General features: G+C 48.1%; 1 protein-coding gene across 8 annotated transcripts in view; it reads left to right on the forward strand.

Annotated features, from left to right (window-relative positions):
• RAB11FIP4 (RAB11 family interacting protein 4) overlaps positions 1 to 14,739 on the forward strand; it is a 98,231-nt gene that overhangs the window by 65,369 nt on the left and 18,123 nt on the right. For 5 of the 8 annotated variants that reach the window (XM_030287588.4, XM_072937159.1, XM_030287590.4 and 2 more), the window contains one exon: positions 12,326 to 12,549. In XM_030287588.4, coding sequence (XP_030143448.1) covers positions 12,326 to 12,549 — 224 coding nt within the window. Of the gene's footprint in view, positions 1 to 1,081; positions 1,201 to 7,301; positions 7,349 to 12,325; positions 12,550 to 14,739 lie in introns of those variants that run through there. The other 3 variants (XM_030287595.4, XM_030287591.4, XM_030287592.4) reach the window with 3 other exon arrangements.

Raw genomic sequence — 14,739 nt, forward strand, 5'->3', positions numbered from 1 at the left:
TCCACAGCTTCTCTGGGCAAGATGTGCTATTTACACACACATAATTATATTAAAACATATAAATTACATAGAAATATGTACATATATAAATAATAAACATATAATTGCATAAATTTTTATTTTATATATAATACAAAGTTATATAATATATCATTATATAATATAGAGAGAATCGGATTTTAAGCCACATTTCATTCCTCAGGAACCCCAAGAATCTCCCCCTCTCCTCTCACCAGCAATTGCGCATAATTTTAATTACAGATAATTTTGAGCAATACCGCAGTACTGGTGAGCAGAACCGAGTGCCTAAAGCCAGGAGCGGGGTCGGGCGGCGTCGCAGGAGCGCAACAACCGCGAACCGCGCGGAGCCGCGGGACCCTGCCGCCGCCGCCGCCGCGGGACCCCCCCTCCCTCCCGCCGCCGCGGGACCCCTCCCGCCGCCGCCGCGGGACCCCTCCCTCCGCCGCCGCGGGACCCTCCCTCCCGCCGCCGCGGGACCCTCCCTCCCGCCGCCGCGGGACCCCTCCCGCCGCCGCCGCGGGACCCTCCCGCCGCCGCCGCGGGACCCTCCCTCCCTCCTCCGCGGGACCCTCCCTCCCGCCGCCGCGGGACCCTCCCGCCGCCGCCGCCGCGGGACCCCTCCCGCCGCCGCGGGACCCTCCCGCCGCCGCCGCGGGACCCTCCCTCCCGCCGCCGCCGCGGGACCCTCCCTCCCGCCGCCGCCGCGGGACCCCTCCCGCCGCCGCCGCGGGACCCTCCCGCCGCCGCCGCGGGACCCTCCCTCCCTCCTCCGCGGGACCCTCCCTCCCGCCGCCGCGGGACCCTCCCGCCGCCGCCGCCGCGGGACCCCTCCCGCCGCCGCGGGACCCTCCCGCCGCCGCCGCGGGACCCTCCCTCCCGCCGCCGCCGCGGGACCCTCCCTCCCGCCGCCGCCGCGGGACCCCTCCCGCCGCCGCCGCGGGACCCCCCCTCCCGCCGCCGCGGGACCCCTCCCGCCGCCGCGGGACCCTCCCTCCCTCCTCCGCGGGACCCTCCCGCCGCCGCGGGCCCTGCGCGTCGCCCGGCAACGGCGGGCGGGGCTGTTCCGGCGGCCGCCCGCCCTCCCCGCGGGGCGGGGCCGGCACCGGCGGCGGCGCCGAGCCAGGTACGGGCGGCCCGGCGGGAGCGGGAGCGGCGGGAGCCGGCCGGTGTCTCCCGCGGGTGAGGAGGAAGTTTGCGGCGGGGCTCGGGGGTTTTCCAGCCGCAGCCCCGGCCGGGCTCTCGCTCTGCCCCGCCGAGGAGCCCGCGCCGGGGCTGCGGCGTGAGGAGCGGGGGATCCGTGATGGAAGGGGGATCCTTGGGGCCGCTGTGTTCCGGTGGGGATCCACAGGCGAGGGGGGAAAGCATCGCTGGGGCTTTTGGTGCGGTATCGGCGTTTTCGTGAAATGCGTGAAATTGCAGGTAGAGCGAAATCTGCTGGGTTATTTTTTCTTGTTTGCGGAAGGAGGGGGTTTTCGCTCCCGAGTTGTGTGTGCTAGAAGGTTGGGCTGGCTGTGGAGTGAGCAGGTCCTTGGGATGTTGTTACACGGGAAAACCTAAAAGCGTATGCGTCTGTCAGCCGCTGTGTGGGGTGAAATGGGGTATAGGGGAAGAAGCAGATGTCTTCCTGCATAGCTGAGCCTTTTACAGCTCTCAGCTCTGTAACCTGGAGCTGCCCAAAACCTGGGATTTAAACCTTTAAAAGGGGAAGAGGAGGAAAAACAAGTACTTTTTATGGATGAATGCAAACAGGGGACTTGCTCTGTAATTATTTTCTGTGGCGCTGGCAATGTGTTTGGATTGCCAGTACTTATTATTTAATGTTTTTAATACCCAAATGTGGTTCTGAATGCATTTGCTGGCTCCGGGATGCTAGTGACATAGGCAGAAAAAAATTATTTGTGGTTAGTGTGTGGCTGTCACGACTGCCTGTGCTGGGAACTACCGATGCTGCCTGTAGCCCTCGTGTGGGACCAGCATTGCCCAGTGCGGTGGGTGATGAGGTTCTGCCCCTGTGTGAGATGGTTTGGCAGCATATGAAAGCAGCTCACAGCAGAGATCTTGTAGATGTGAGCAGTTCCTGGCTTGGAGTTCGTCGTGTCCCTGAAATGGAGAAGGGCAATTGTGCTTTTCTGTTAGGCAGAAGTGACGTGTGGTTAGAGATCCCAGGGCAGGCAGGCGCCCTCATTGCTTTGTGATGTGCTGATTTTATGGTGGAACTTTCATGTTGCTGCTTTGGTAGAAGCAATATTTTCATTGCTTGTGGCAGATTTTTAAGGTTGGTGGCTTTGTGGGCAGAGAGAATTATTTATTCTCATGGTATTGGCTGATTTATCTACTGTGGTTAAGGAGGAGGCACAGATAGGAGAAAAGTTCTGAAATGGGTTCAGAGTAGACTCCCTAAACGTGAACTCAATGGTACCTGTATCCAGTATATGATATTGTTACCTATATGCCAGTATAACTTGTGATTATTTTGATCTCTTTTGCTATGTTATCATAACTACTTCTGTCTAAAATAATTTTATTCCATTCAGATAACGTGTGAATGGGGGGATTGCTCCAGCGATGGGACTGGATTACCCTTTCCCAGCATAAGTTATTTTTCTGCCTGTGATCGCTCTAATTTTTGGGGGAGGTGGGGAATGACTTGGTGTCACCACCAAATATGTGCAGTAGTGTGGAATATCGTTCTTACAACTGGGTACAGAAGGAGGGTGAATTTCTATTGGCTTTTGGCATCATCTGCCCAAACTGAGAGGAGCTTGAGCTGTACCCAACACAAGATGTGGCAGCCTCCAAGCAGTTTTAAAACCATTTGTTATGGGTTTCTTTCAAGTTTGTTATTTGAAGAATTACTGCACACAGCAGCAACTCTCCCAGAAGCCACCTGATGTGCAGATGTTTCTCAGCTGTGGTTGTCTTGACACGGCTCTTACACCAGGGTAGTTGGGGAATCTTTTCCATGTGCAAAACCTGCAAAACAAAACAGTTCCCATGCTAAAATAGCAGGGTTAATGGAATTGCTTTGCTCCAGTTATTAATTAACCAGTGCTATTACATTTGTCGAGCACAGCTTAATCTTAACTTTTTCTTTTAAATACAGTGTCCTAGTGAAACACTTTAAGGGTTATTAAACTAATCATAGGTTGTTTCTGAATTAATCATTATCCAAATATTAATATCTTCAAATGTTCACCACGTTTATGTAGCTGACCCCTTAAAATTCTGAAATGCAGCATAATAATGTAACTCCTTTTGTACATTCTTTAGTTATTTAGGTTGATTGCTGCACCAAACACAGGACAAGCTCTGTGAGTGCTTCCTCACAAGACAGAACAGTGCTTTGGGCACTGTGTTGCAGCTAAGACTGAATGCTGCTGGTTGGTTACTAGTAGGGGATCTCTGCATAGGACTCTACTTTGAATTGTGTCTTCAGTTTGCAGCCTAATCTTATAAAGGATTTCTTCTTGGTTCCCATCTGCTGTGTCTGTGCAGGTTCAAGGGTATCTCCTGCCTATGTGTATTTACTGTGTAAATCAAAAACCCAGCTTATTGACCAAGCCAAGGTCTATGGTCAGTGGGTTCTTATTTTGTGTTTGTCATGTGTGGAGCATGATGATGTGCGTGGCAGCCCTTCTGGGATTAATGCTTTAATTTCACTGTAGAAACTGAAAAAAAGAAAAAAAAAACTGAAAAAAGCACTTTTTCCCTAAAAAAAAAAAAAAGCAGGTATGTGAGAGACTTTGTTTAAAAGTAAATAAAATGTCTTTTATAAATAGATGGGGAGACTAAATTTTTTTAAAATTCAGCATTTGCAATCTTTGCTGGGTAAAGGCTGCAATTCCAGTTATTCCTACAGCAGAAATGCCTTAACCTATAGTTTGCTCAGCCACCAGCTGAAGAGCAACCAAGGTCCTGCAGCTCCTTTCTTCTCCTAATGAGGAACTCTTCAGAGCTACTTTAGTATTTCTTGAACAGGAAGTTTAAGAAATAATTAAATTACCTTTTAGGCTTGTCTACATTCAGAGTGACCAATGAGCTCTGGGGAAGTGTTTCTGTATAACTACAGCAAAGCCACATCCTTAATGCTTTCCCTCTACTTGCCAACATAAACTACTCCTCATCAGGCATGGCTGGACTTCTTACTGTGTTGGAGAAACTCGAGATGTTTCTCTACCTCTTGGGGTCTGAAATTGCTCCCATCCCTCCCTCCCTGCTGGCGACTGCAGTGTAATCTAACCCGGGTGGGTGGCAAGACAGAAGTATGAGTTGTGAGGCAAAAAAAATTTTTTTTTGTTTGTTTTTCTTTAAATGACTTTGTTTCCTGGTGTTTGCTGCAGACCAGACTTGCAGTAGTATAGAAAATAAATGCAAAAATTATAGTTTCCAAATTCCTTGGGGGAAGGGAGTTTGACCACTGTTCCTGTGAATAATTAGCTTAGACACGGGCAGAACTGTTCCTGCCTGGGACAGCTTCTTCCTGTTCTTCGCGCTGTTTGTGCCTAATGGTGCTGTGGAGGTGCCAGGAGGTGCTTCTTCCTCCTCCTTCCTCCTCACCTAGGGGTTGGGGCAGCGCTAAGTCAGCTCAAGGAGCTCTTCACCCGTGTGCCTGCAGCACCCGTGGGCAAGTGTGATGCAAGGGTTTTGTTTTTTGTTGGGGCCCGCAGCGTGACCTTGAGGCTTGTTAAGGAAAACATGTTGGCATGTGAGCTCGGCTGTCCCCTGAGCAGGACCGCCGCTGGCGAAGACATCTTGTAACTTCGAGTTGGTTCATTAGGGGTCTGAACTGAGACTTGAGTGCTGAACTGTGCCTTAGGCATAAGGACATTTTTTTGAAAGCAGCCTCCAGCTCTTTGTCAGCATAGGTGTTCACTTGTACCATTGCTTCAAAGTAATCTGACCGTTCCTGTGACCCTTGGTCTTAAGACTGGTCCGTACTGGGGGGTCTTTGGGTGCCTTTGACCACGAGCTGCAGCTGTGTGTGTGCTGTGTGAGGAATGCAGTGACATCTGGCCAGGGCACCCAGGACACAGCCCAGGGCACAGTTTTGCCACCAAGTGTTCCTGCCAAAGGAATGGTGAATACTGCTGCCCCCAGTGTGCCAGAGCTGCCCTCACTGGCCCTGCTGGCAGGTTCAGCAGGGACTGAGCCACGGACCCCGGCAACAAACCCTGCTGAGAGTTTGACATTTTCTGTCCTCCCTCCCTGTTAACTGCTGTTCTGACTTTAAAAATAGAATGAGATTGTCTCATCTCAAGGCAAAGGCTTCTCAAGAGGGTTCATTATGTCACATGTATTATCTGCTCTGCAGATCTTTTTAGGCAAATATGAGTTTGGTTTTTTTTTTAAGTTGTATACCAGCTTTTATAAATCAAGGTCTGCAGCACTCCCACACGCAGCACGAAGGTGATGCTGAGTTGCCCACAGCTCATTTCAACATACAGCTGCATGAGCAGGGTATGTCCAGGAGGAGGGGGTGGCAAGGGGTACCTGCTGTGGGCTGTCCCAGCAGTTCACTCTGGGGCAAGGGCTGTGTTACCACTCTGAGGAAGTCTGGCAGCTTTCACAGTCACAAGCATTTCACTCTAGAAATGTTATCAGAGACTTTTCAGGTAGTTAGATCTCATTTCTGCTGTTACTGGAGTAGACAGTGGAAACTTGGGAGTTTCCTGAGTGATGTTTGTGGTGTGTCAGCAGGGTGACACTTCACACCACTTTTTCTAGGTATGTGAAAGTAAAAGGAAGGTGTCTTGCAGTTCAGAAGTAAAAGTGCCTTAAGCACGCTGGAACAAAGTGCCAACTGATGTGGTGGGTTTAAATCTGAATTCTGTGGTTGATGTGCGGGCCCCATCCATGCTGAAGGTAATGCACTCTTGTTCCTAACACTGCAGATTAGGGTGTTTTTTCATCTGCAAAGGGATTCTTCTTGCTTTGATGACCCTCAAGTGATGGCTGATGAGTGTACGATAGTCAAGCAGTGGGGAGCAGCCCAGGGAGTGATGAGACAGAACTTCAAACTAAAAGGAAGAGATTTTTATTTTTTTACTTTCTTGAGAGGATCAAATTAGCAGTCTGCTAAAGCCTTTTAATGCTAAAACTTCCAGAGCATAAACAATGACCTGTGAAAAGGAGTGCTTGGATCTGGACCCTGCATATGATGAAGTCTGGCATCTCCATTATGGCCAATTAAAGTGACAGCGGAGTGTAAACACTCCTGACTCCTGTGTTCCCTGGCTGGCTCCTGGCAGCACATGGCCTTTCTCCTCTGCCTTGGAAAAGGCACGATGTCACTTTGAACTTCCCAGCCAGGGCACAGAGCAACCTTTCAGAACCTCTGTGCCCTCTCCTCGGGTGGTTCAGCAGGAACAGCCCAGAAGCTGAAGCTTGGTCTTGCAGTCGAAACCTGTTGTCCTTGAATTGCACAATTGTACCAGAGACAGAGGGAAGGGAGGCTGGCAGTGCACTGCAGCACGGGCTTGCCTCTCTCTGGGGACTCTTCACTGCCTTTCCGGGATGCTGTCCAGCACTCAACTCAAGATCTGGATCTTAGGAATAATCTTGTACCTAGAAGTTCCTCTCAATACCCACAAAAACGTGTGAAGCTTTCCCTTAAAATTAATTTTGAGTAACTAAACAATCACAGCAAGCTATTGCATTGACCAAACTAACTTGTGGCCCTAAATAACTTCTTATTCGAACAGCTTAGTAGAATAATAGTGCTCAGCACGCTGATCTTGAACTCGGAGAGATTTTATAGTCCCAGTTATACGAGGAGACTGGGTGTTCTTCCGTGTTCTGCAGCTGGGGATGGAAGCAGTTTCTGTGACTTCCTCCCTCCCCCATCAGCCTACCTGTGAGCAGCCTGCTCTGCCCTGTGCACAGGCACAGCAGCCTGGGTGAGAGAGAGCAAGAGGTGGGTGAGAGCCAGATGTGGGCAGGAGGGAGCCTGCCGTGGGCGAGAGCTCGCTCACGTCATGGACACGGATGCACAAGTGTGGTCTCACTTGGTGCTCCTACATTTTCCTCTTCTGTCTCTCCTGTTCCCGTCAGATCAAAGGGTAGATCAGCACCTCCGCACCTCTGCCTGACAACTGAAAAGGAAAGGAAATACGCTGGGGAAAACCTGTGCTTTAAAAAAAAATGTTCATAGCTCACTTGGTGTAAATATGCAAATGTTTGTAGAGGAGTGGCTGTTTCTAAAACACATTAGTGAGAAATGCTTCACACCCTTCTTTGTCAGTCGGTAATTACGAGAATACTTGCCTTCCAATGCAGTGACGCTTAAAGATGAGAGAGCCTGGATTTTCTCTTAAGATGGAGTGCAACAGTAAGTAACTTTCATCTGAGACCAAGCCTGGCACACCTCCACATGGCACCTCTTCCCTTCCAGTTGTGGTGAGGTGACTTTTCCTGTGCTTTTTTGATGGGAAGGAAGTGGCTGGGGAAGGGACTCAGGCTTGTGTCTGTCCCACAGCAGATTCAGCTTATCAGAGGGGTCAGGGGCATGATCCTGGTGAAGGAAGGGCCATGGCTCATCTGCATGTGGTATTTCTTGTTTCTGGTTATCTGTGATGGGTCCAGCTCTTACTAATCAGATTGCACAGTGGTGGGATACTTGGATCCTCTTTTCTTTCCTGTCTCCTCCAGCATACTGTGAGGCTGTCTAAATGTCAGGGGTGCTGGTGATTTGCCTGTGATTGGGGGTGAATTTTAACGAGGTTTGCTCTTCAGCGTGAATGTATTGATGCAGGCATGTCATGTAGCCTGCTTGTCAGCCAAGTTTCTAGTTTTCAGCTGCTTTATATGCATATTTTGGAGATTGCTTCCAACCTGGGAAAGCCCAGTCAGGTCACTGCGGGGCAAGGCAGAGCTGTATTCCCATACCCACCTAATGCTGACACTGCTTTCCTGCCGCACAAGGATCAGAAGGAATCCATGGGAATCGCTGTCTTCTGGCTCCTGCTTCTGTTTGGGGTGGCTGTTGCAAAGGCAGGCTGGGCTTACTCATCTGCCTTCAATGCAGCCACACAAAGCCTCTTTCGAGGAAGGGAATTCATTAGTTTCTGTGAAGTGGCCTTGGATCTGTGGGCAGCAGGTGCTTCTATAGAGCAAACTGTTGCTGAATATTCAACAGTTGCTATACAAGCGTCTGGCCGGCTGCCTGTGAAGCACTTGGAGTTATCTTGAGCATCCGATTGGATAAAGTGCAAACCACTTAGGGCTTTAAAGATGCCCGCAGCTATGTTGTGTTGGTGGTATTTTAACGTTCAGGGTTGGGTTTTCTTTTTATGAGAATCTTCCAAGATCATAAGCAGCAGCTTTATCTCTTTTGACTCAGCCAACAAAGAAGGGAGCTGCCTAGGAGAATGACAAACCCCGGTGATTCATATTCAAGTAGTCAGAACCTCATTCTCTTGCTAGTTTCTGCTAATGACATGTGCACTGGAAACAAATGACTCAGGCTAGAAGTGTCTATTCATCTTTAAACTTCTTAAACTCTCCTTAATCTCAAGTTAGCTCTCTTGAGGCCACCTGAATAGCACTTGTTCTTGCCAGCCTCTAATTTGGTGCATGAAATACTGTAGATATCCGAACTATGAAGGAATAATTTGAGAGGCCGATGTGTGCAATCAGCCTTTTCTTTTTTCTTTTTTTTTTTTTTTAATTTAGTTTAATTTCTTTAGGTGTGGTTTGAAAGCAGCTTGTGCTAGATGTCATTGGAAGTATAGTTCTCTGAGAAGCCATGATCACTGAACAATTACAGCTTCAAATAACTTACAGCTTTACTCAGTAAGGTGTGTATGCCTGTATATTGTTTACCAGTGACATGGCCCGATTCTGTTAATAGCTTACTTAACCTGTATTAGTTGTTTCGAAGATGCTTTGTCTATGTTCTCCTACTGATTATTTAGGCCACAGAAGGAAAAGTTTTAATTAAATGTGTGATTGTGACAGTTGCACCGGAGGCTGGTTTCACCCAGGGAGCTGAAGAGACACCAGAGTGGTGTTACCCGAGTTCCATACATTACAGGAGCTGCACGAGGGGTCCCCATGTGCCAGGAATATTGTATTAGCAGGGGCAGGGATTCCACACCCCTGGGTTCTCAAAGCTCACTGGTGGAGCGTGTAGTTCCTGCCCACAGGGAACAGGCATGCAGGATGGAGCACGGTGGCTGTCGCTGATCCTGGCTGCTGTACATCACCTGAAATTGTGTTAGCACCGATTGGAGGTGGGCAGTGAGCACTTAGAAGCGTGAATTGACAGCTACTAGAGCTGAGCTGCTCCTGGCACGGTCATTCGTGGTGCTGCTGGCTTTGAAAGGGCTGAGGTGTCTTCAGTGTGTGATTTGGCTGCCGGGTGCTCAGGGAGCAGCTGAGATGTGCTCCCTAAACATCCTCTTTGCTTCGGGCACTGGGGTCGGGCCAGGTTTGTGAAGAGGGGCCTTGGCAACCTGGATGTGGCATCTGCCCTCCCACCGTGAGGGAGCAGCAGAGGGGGAGCTCCTCCAAGGAGCTTGGCTGGCCCCTGTTCTCCATTTATCCAGTCCCCATCAGTCCCTGAGCTCCCCTCTTCTCGAGGATGGGATCAGCAGAAGGGAGGACCTGCTTCCAGGAGGTGCTCCAAGTCTGGCAGTGGGTCATTTCAGAAGCTGAAATGCTTATGATGACTTATGATGGACCATCACCTCCAAAAATGTATTTATTTTATTCTTCCTTTTTTCCCCCCTCTTTTATCTTTTTTTTTTTTTTTCTTTTTTCCCAGAGTACTTTATAGTGCAGGAATAGAGGAATTACACTTTGGAAAAGAATCCCTGGCACTGAGTGGGCTGGGGACAGTGGAGGTGTGTGCTGTACGAGTAGATCAGCTCTCCCATACAAATAAATGTGTGAAGGTTGCCAGAAAGGGACAGAGAAGTGAACCCTCAGCCCATAGAGATGACACTGCACATTTAATTGCTAATGGACTCTTCAAAGAGCACCTCAGCTGCTATTATTAGAACAAGCAAATGTGTGGTGTTACCTATAGGGAGCAAAAAGGGAGTCTTTCGGGATCTTCTTGACCTTTACTTTCTTGTGTTAATTTGTTTAATACCGGAGAGGTTTTCCTGCTGTAAAAACTTGCTTAAGCAGAGACCTTCTCCAAGATCTCTGAAAAAGACGTGCTAATTGAGAACCTCAGGGATCTACTGTGTGCTGCTTGCCCCTCTCTTTCCCTCCTGGATCAGACTTTTACCAGCTGGTGCAATTCCATAATAGCAATCAGGCTTTATAGCATTAAACTTGTTAAGAAAATAATGTCTGTGACTGTGGGGCTCAGCGTAGGGGAGGAAACGTCGGGAAAATGTAAGATAAATAAACAGTTCTGGGTACTTCTGAAACATTGTAATTGCTCTTAGTAATCTCTGCTTTTTCAACACCTACTAGAAAGGACTTACTGCTTGTGCTATTTGTAGGTTCCGGGGTAATTTGCAAAGAGCACAGTGGCGTAGTTCCTGCTGCTTTGGGAGGGTGCAAGGTGCAAGTCAGGCGTGCTGAAGAACCCGGGGCTAAGGCAGGGCAGGTTCCAGGGCTGGTGTCTGACCTGCCAGACCTGGGCTGGCTGGGGATGGGGGCTGTGGCTCAGAGCTATACATCTGATTGCATGAGGCAGTGTGCCTTCAATCAGTACAACATGGTATAGACCAAGGATAAATCCTTTGGGGCACTTCTGGAGGCAATACCTTGGGAAAGTTTCAGGCATGATAAAGCTGACACAGAAAAGGCTTTTTGAATAGAGCCAGGTGTTTCACTGGCATTGCTTGTTAATCTGGAAGGCTTGTTGAAAGCTCAGCTAGAAGAGCATCCAGGTGTCTGCTCTGTGTGTGTACCTGGAGTTTCAAACACAGCAGGCAGTGCTGTCCTTTTCCCTGCTGGGGTATTCATTAGTTAATGAGATTTGAGCAGGTGGGCTTGTTGGAATTTCTTCAGCTTCCATATGCTAGGAGATTTCAGAGTTGTGTAAGTTGGTATTTCAGGAAAAAGGTGGATGGTGAAACCTGCATTTCTAATAGGCATTTTTGCAAATCTTGAAAAGCTGCAGCTTCTGCCTGACTCTTTTCCTGTTGAAATGGAAAAGACAATTCGTGTCATCAGCACAGAACATCACTGGTTCAAAAGCAGGTTTGAGCCTCCTTGGCTCCAGCAGAGGAGTGTCCAGAGGCTATGAGCTGTGGCAAGTGGTGCCACTGGGCCAGTGTCCCAGCAAACATGCTCACCACTAGGGTAGAGAGTTCTGGTGATAGTGCCAGTGCCTTGGGATTCCTGGGTGGGATGGCAGTTGTCCCTAAACATGAGGTATATCCCTGAATGAAATACTCCATTCTTTGTGCCAACGAATTCAGCTTTAAAAGCTTAACTTGTGAAGCAGCAGCTGAATGATCAGGCTGCCTGTGGAGCTTCCAGATGAGCTCTGGAGTAGAGCTCTAAATCAGGACTTGCTTTGCAGCTCTGAGTTATTTGTGTCATGCTGGATGAGAGTTGTCAAAACTGCAGTGTGACTGCTTATCAAAAGACAGAGTAAAATCTTAGCCTTTATTTTTTCAATTAAGATTTTTTATTTGTGCCTCAGGGACAAGAAATAGAGCTTGTCTTTGCTATTCTTAGTATTCGTCGGGCAGGAAGGGGAGGGAGAGGGTAAACCGTAAGAGCAAGGAGTTGCAGTAATGAGAATGATGTCTTATTTTAGTAGATACTTAACCAAGACATGTGGTTCCAGGAAGCAGGAAGAGATTATTTTGCCCATTTATTCCTGCTCTCATATATCTTTGATTATCACCAAGACTTAACCCTAAACAATTTAATGCCTGCCAATTATTTTTTCATCTTACAAATTTTTGTCCATCCTCAAAGACAGGGTAAACTGTCTTTGTTGGGCTTATCTGGTTTGCTTTTGTTCAATCTGTAATATTAATCAGAGGACTAACTCTTGGTGACTAATATATTACCATCTCTCAAAAGATGCCTAATTTTGTTATAAAACTTTGAGGGTATTTATTGCTTCAAGTACATTTTGTTAGTGTATTAGGGTAAAACTGACTGCATTTTGTAACTGGGTGTTGTGTCCTTCTCTTCTGTCAAGTACAGGCTACTTTATTGGCTTGAAGGAGCTGGCTTTGTAAAGCAGGTCAGCTTTTTGTTTCATGGCTTTTATTCAGTATCACTCTTGCTTACCAGGGTATCCAGAGAGTGTCTTATTGCTTCTCCTGTGTCTGCTGAACTGCCTTCAGGGTTGGTCTGAACTGACTCCCGATTTTCCTTGTCCCAGAGCGGTGAAATCCAGGACTGTGCCTACCTGGACAGCGAAAGCACCTACAGCGAGTCGGAGCTGTTTCCCGATGAGGACACGATGACGCTGGCGCAGCAGGAGGTTCACCATGAGTCTGACATGGACAGCGCCATCGAGAGCGCCCAGAGCTCCGAGGCCTCGGACGTCTGTCGGAGCGAGGACAAGGACGGGGTGCTTGGGGGCCTCCTCCTGCCCGGTGACAAGTGAGTGGTGCCAGCTCCGCTCCAAGGCGTGTGCCAGGGAGGAAGGAGCCTTTATGTGGTTAATCCCTACTGAGGGAGGCAGAGGATGGCTGATGGATTTAGAAACTTAACATCCCTTTACAACATAAGGGGGATGGATGTCCAGGTCCCCTTAAGTGGCTTAGATGGTCTCAGTCCTGGCTCCTGCTGGTACATTTCTGTGAGCACTCACAGGACTTACATGTTGTGTGTTGAAGTTAAAGCACTGAGTCTCTCCAGAATAGATCACTCCATTAGCCTCCCCCAAAACATAGGTTCTTCTCTGTTGCCATAAGCTTTATATGCTGGAATTAAAACAATACTTTATGCAAAGCAGTTCAGTATGGAGACTACTGCTGTAGTCTTTTGTACATCTAGTTATGTATCTGGTGTTGTGGGCTCTGCTGATTTGTTTTGCAGCTTCACATAGCAAGTTAATTCTTTGTGTTTCTAATTTTCCATAACCTTTATTGTGCAGCAGTAAATTGTGTTTAACACTGGGTGTCCAGGCATGTGTGTGCATAACCATAGTTTGCTCTTAACACCAGTGTCTCTGTAACCCTAACTTGACTCTTCCCAGGTGAGCACCTGGTACCTGGGAGTGCTGGTTAAATATGACTGTGGGAAGGGAACCTAATTTGGCTTCATCCAGCTTTGAACTGAATTAATGCAGTTACCACAGGACATAGCTCAGCTGGGCTTGCTTTGTAAGCCTCTGTGTTGTCTTCCCTATTTTTGGCCTGTCATCTTGATTTGTGCCTCTTGAGCTTTGTTCGTTGCTAAGGCAGCCTTTCTTCTCTCTCCTGGGCCTCCTCGGATGCTCCATGTGCTGCCTTATTCCTGCTTCCTCCTGAATTTCTCAGCTAACTGAGTTCTGGCCTTCTCTCATTTGACCAGGCAACCTCAGAGACTTTATCAAGATAATTACAGTTTCCATGAGCTCTTTATCAAGCTTGTCTCCTTTGCTTGCCATTCCCAGTTGTCCAAAGCCCATCCTTGTGGTGACTGACTTTTTCCCATGCTGTGTTTGAAATGCTTTTCCTCCCAGCTGTGCCAGGCCGGCTCTTGTGAAGGGGGTGGGCAAGGCATTGTGCCTCCTGTACCCTCCTTCTAGGGCAGGCAGGACCACCAAGAGCTACTGTGCTCTGATAGACCTTAATTTATCCTCTGAGACCTCCTCACCTTTGGTAAATCAGTGGGGGGGAAGCATGAGTAGCTTCATGCTTTTGTGTTAAAAGAGGCAATAGAGCTATTTACTTTGGGCAATAGAGAGGTTTACTTTGCTGCTTGCTGAAGAAGAAGGTGGGTTGTGTATCAGGTGTATCAGCCCTCTGAAATCTTGCTCTGAAGAACAGGGGATTCTTTGAAAACAAACAAAAAAAACCCCAAATAAACAAAAAAGCATTAAACACTTGAAAGTTCACTTCAGGAAGTGTTAGAATGAGGAAAATCAGTCACTTTTAGCAAGTCCTTTGCAAATGACTGTGTGATTCCTAGGCCTCTAATCTTGGTGGAAGCATTACAAGGAGCTTCTTCCCAAACTCACTTGGTGTAACTGCAGTTGAGATGCAAACAGCAGTAGGATTGTAAAATCTCCCAAAAAGTTACCAGTACACACTATGTGCATGGCACAGCAGCACTTTATGAATAAGTGTTAGTGTGATATGTTGAGTGTCTCACTAATCCTTCAGCAAAGGAGACTTGTTAGATAAGTTTGATCTATTTATGGTATGAGTATTCCTATCTTCATCCTTCAATAGTGTGCCTGGCTTGACTTGCCCTAATTTCTGTTAATGTGAATTAGATAAATGAGTTGCAGGTTATAAATGGATCTCATCAAAACAGGGGAAACAAAAAAGCATACATCTGAAATCTTGGCAGGCTTCCTCTGCTACTAATTGCTTTTGGAGGGAAGGGATATGCAAATGATGCTTGCACAATCCACCAAAGGAACACTGGTGCATCTCTTGTTTACAGCTCACAAGTGCAGTAATACTGGAAGAGAACTCTCCCTGTGGAGAGTTTGAAAGACTCAAGGTAGACTCAGAAGATGTTTAGGAGGAAATACTGTTGAGCTGCTGGAGAGCAATGTCACCTGGGTTCTACTGTCCCATGGTTCAGCTGGTGGAGCTGGAGAGACAAGCAGGTGCACTGAAGCACAGGGAGAGGAAA

The sequence above is a fragment of the Taeniopygia guttata genome, chromosome 18 (assembly GCF_048771995.1).
Source record: "Taeniopygia guttata chromosome 18, bTaeGut7.mat, whole genome shotgun sequence".
NCBI lineage: Eukaryota > Metazoa > Chordata > Aves > Passeriformes > Estrildidae > Taeniopygia > Taeniopygia guttata.